This window comes from Triticum aestivum, chromosome 2B (genome assembly GCF_018294505.1).
Source record: "Triticum aestivum cultivar Chinese Spring chromosome 2B, IWGSC CS RefSeq v2.1, whole genome shotgun sequence".
NCBI classification, from domain to species: Eukaryota; Viridiplantae; Streptophyta; class Magnoliopsida; order Poales; family Poaceae; genus Triticum; species Triticum aestivum.
In genome coordinates this window covers 187128894-187132015 of record NC_057798.1, presented here as the reverse complement: position 1 = coordinate 187132015, position 3122 = coordinate 187128894, and the positions used below count along the sequence as shown (strand labels likewise).

At 47.5% G+C, this 3122-nt stretch overlaps 1 protein-coding gene across 1 annotated transcript; it reads left to right on the top strand.

Annotated features, from left to right (window-relative positions):
- The first annotated feature begins 1873 nt into the window (after positions 1-1873).
- LOC123041006 (protein EGG APPARATUS-1) lies at positions 1874-2557 on the top strand. Its single transcript, XM_044463705.1, has one exon. The coding sequence runs from the start codon at positions 1976-1978 to the stop codon at positions 2246-2248; it is 273 nt and encodes a 90-aa protein (XP_044319640.1). The 5' UTR covers positions 1874-1975; the 3' UTR covers positions 2249-2557.
- Positions 2558-3122: the final 565 nt, after the last annotated feature.

Genomic DNA, 3122 nt, shown 5'->3' with positions numbered 1-3122 from the left:
ACACAGTAGGACATGAACATCACCATTCCAATTCATCACCCAGATAGATCAGACCTGACACAACTCTAAGCATAGCAACCAAACATGGATGAATTGTCACAACATGGTTGAATCAATTCCAACACAATTTTTTCTTGTAGAAGTAGAAGTCCACCACATCTACGATGATACATGTTTTTGTCACAATTATCGTCTTGGAAGTGTCACATCAATGACCAAAAGTTTTCATTCAGACAATAATGTCACAGATGAGTCTTTTTTTTTGTAGTGGACGGTGACTGTTTCTTTAAGATGGAATAAGATTCTTCCCGCTTAGCCCCTATACTGGTGGTGTGTCTAGTATCGTCGGAGGGCGTGTGAAGGTGTGTATCCGGCGGATCTCGGTGTATTCGGCCGGTGGTTATCTTTGGTGGTTCCGCTCAAATCCGGTCTTTGTTCGTCTTTGTTCATGTGTTTTCAGGTTGAATTCTTCTGATCTTAGCTTCTCTTTGTCAGCAATGGTTGCTGTTCTGGTTGTCCTATTTGACGTTAGCAAGACGACTTCTTGAATGTCTACTACAAAGTTGTATCTGACTCCTGCGAGGGAGGGGCAATGACGGCGGCGCGCCTTCGACTCGCTTCAGTGTTTGTAGTCATCGTCAGATGGTCTACGAATCCAAATATTTTATTTTTATTTTTTAAGTTCGTTGTACTGTTGTAATTGGAGATGAATAGATTGAGTTAGCCCCAAAAAGAAGGATAACAAAAATATTTTTTGATTCTTAAACCACTGGTCTTGACTGATTACGCCATTTGGGCCTGTTTGATTCCAAATAAGTCACCAACTTATAAGTCAGGTGACTTAAAACCAGTGACTTATAAGTCACGTCTGTTTGGTTGTCACCTGACTTATAAGTCACCTGATCACACATTCTCACACCAATCCACATCATGCAGGTGATGGGACCCACGCAAAAGGAGGTGACTTATAAGTTTTAAGTTGGAATGGAGTAACTTATGACTTATAAGTTGGGGTGACTTATAAGTTGGGTCCATTTGGTAAAATAAGTCATCTTTTTTCATCTTTCAATTTATAAGTTGGTGACTTATTTGAAACCAAACAATCTAAAAAAGGCATCCGTTCAGTAGAGGACGGGAAGCTCAAGACGACGATGGAAAAACTTCGGCGAGCTGACGAGCGTCGATAGTTCCCAACGCCACCGCGCGCCAGCGCCAACAGGCACGAGGCACACTTCTCAAACAACTGCAGCGACGCACCTCGGGGCTCCGACTGCGATCCTTCCCGAGAAAGCCTGATAGGCGCGCCGCGCGGCACGGTACAGTCGTACAGACGAATCCCATTGGAGCAAAACGTTCGTCTTGCGTTACTATTCATGGCCCGCGACCCGAGCACGTACTCCTACTACTATTTCCCCTAGGACTACTACCCCAGTGGAGTACTCACCATGTCATCACATTTCCCTTTGTCGTGATGGAGGCATTTCATTCTGATTTGAGATTGTTTACGCTTCACTCTTTATCGGAAAATACTCCTCGCTAGTGTATGTATGCATCGAGCGATCGAGCATATAGGCTGCTCATCACTGACGCCGCCTCAACTTAACACTGTGTTCAAAAGAAAAACTTAAAATTTCAGTAAATTTCCTGTTCAAAAGAAAACTCTTTTGGTAAGAAATATTAAACTGAGAATCGCTTTGGGACCAAGCACACTCTCAGCACTTACTTCAGAGGAGAAAAGAGGAACCACATTGAGCCGGGCGTGGCTACGTTGGCTACGTGCAACTAGGGGGTGGGTGCGATTTTTCCGGCGTATTCCAACTTCCAAGGCCGAAGTGCGTTCGCTCACCACGACACCTCCGTCTTTATAAACCACCCGCTCCCTTCCTCTGGCTAACACAGGACCTTCTCCATCAAGATCGGCACAGTACCAGCAAGGCAACATCTACTGCACCACAGAAGAAACACGCTTGCCGAGATGGACTCGTTCAAGCAGAAGGCGAAGGACGTGTTCACCACACACGAAGGCGCGCTGGAAGCCGCCGCAGCCGCGGCGGTGGTCGCCGGCGCTGCCGTGGGCATCTACTTCCTCTGGCCTGCTGGGGCGGTGGCCGCCGGCGCCACGATGAAGGCGCCAGGCGCGGCCGGCTTCTTCATCTCCCGCGCGGCATTCGTGGCGAATTCGCAGCTGTATTTTCAGATACTGCGCACTGCCGGCGCCGCGGCGGCGGCCGCCGCCTTCGCGCTGTAAGGGAGAGCAGAGCATGCATGCATGCATGCGCGCGCATCTGCCGCTTGCCGCCCCGGTCGATCTAGTTAAGTTAGAGTTATCGCGTGAAAATGTCGCGTGTGTTGGGTTGTCTCTGTCGATCTACCTCTTGTTGCTTCTTTCGACCCACTGAAGTTGTTATCTCCACGCATGCAGGCGCGTGTGCCGTTCTTTGTTAGTGTCAATCTAGGCAAGTTATTTTCATTTTCTGAAGAGGCTGTTGTTCAGTTATCTTAATGTGCTCTAGAGATCTGTCGCTTCTTGCTTAACTTAGTAGTATGATGTTATCTCCGAGAAATGTTGCCTGTGTCAAGTTTAGTGCGCTCTATTGATTTGCAATCAGAAAAGGAAATATCTGACCTGAGATAACTAGGCGTTAACTAATTACTTATGCACAAGATGCCCCTCGGTCTCGACATGGGTGATAGCATGTTTTTTTTTCTTGAAACGGAGGCAAAGATTGCTCATTCATTAATTAAGCTGATGAGAATTGTTTACTTAATTACACACAACTAAGCAAAAATTGGAACAACAAGAGCACAGCCCACTACCAAACACTGAACCACACACGATAAAGCCGACTCTCTTCGACGGCGTGCATATGAGTTTGGCGTCGATGACTTATCGACTGTCGCACTTGTAGAAGACCCAACCTTCGTGCTCATACATCCCCTAGACGAGCAGCTTCACCTCCCTACCACAATCAGGGCAATGCATGAGGGGAATCATTGGGAACAGGGCACCGACCGGACAAGGAAGAGCTGGTGATGGACATTGCCGAGGGTAGATCCAAGAATACGGTGAGCACACACGTGAAGGACCACCAAGGGATTTGGGGGCAGTCATGAGGGAAATG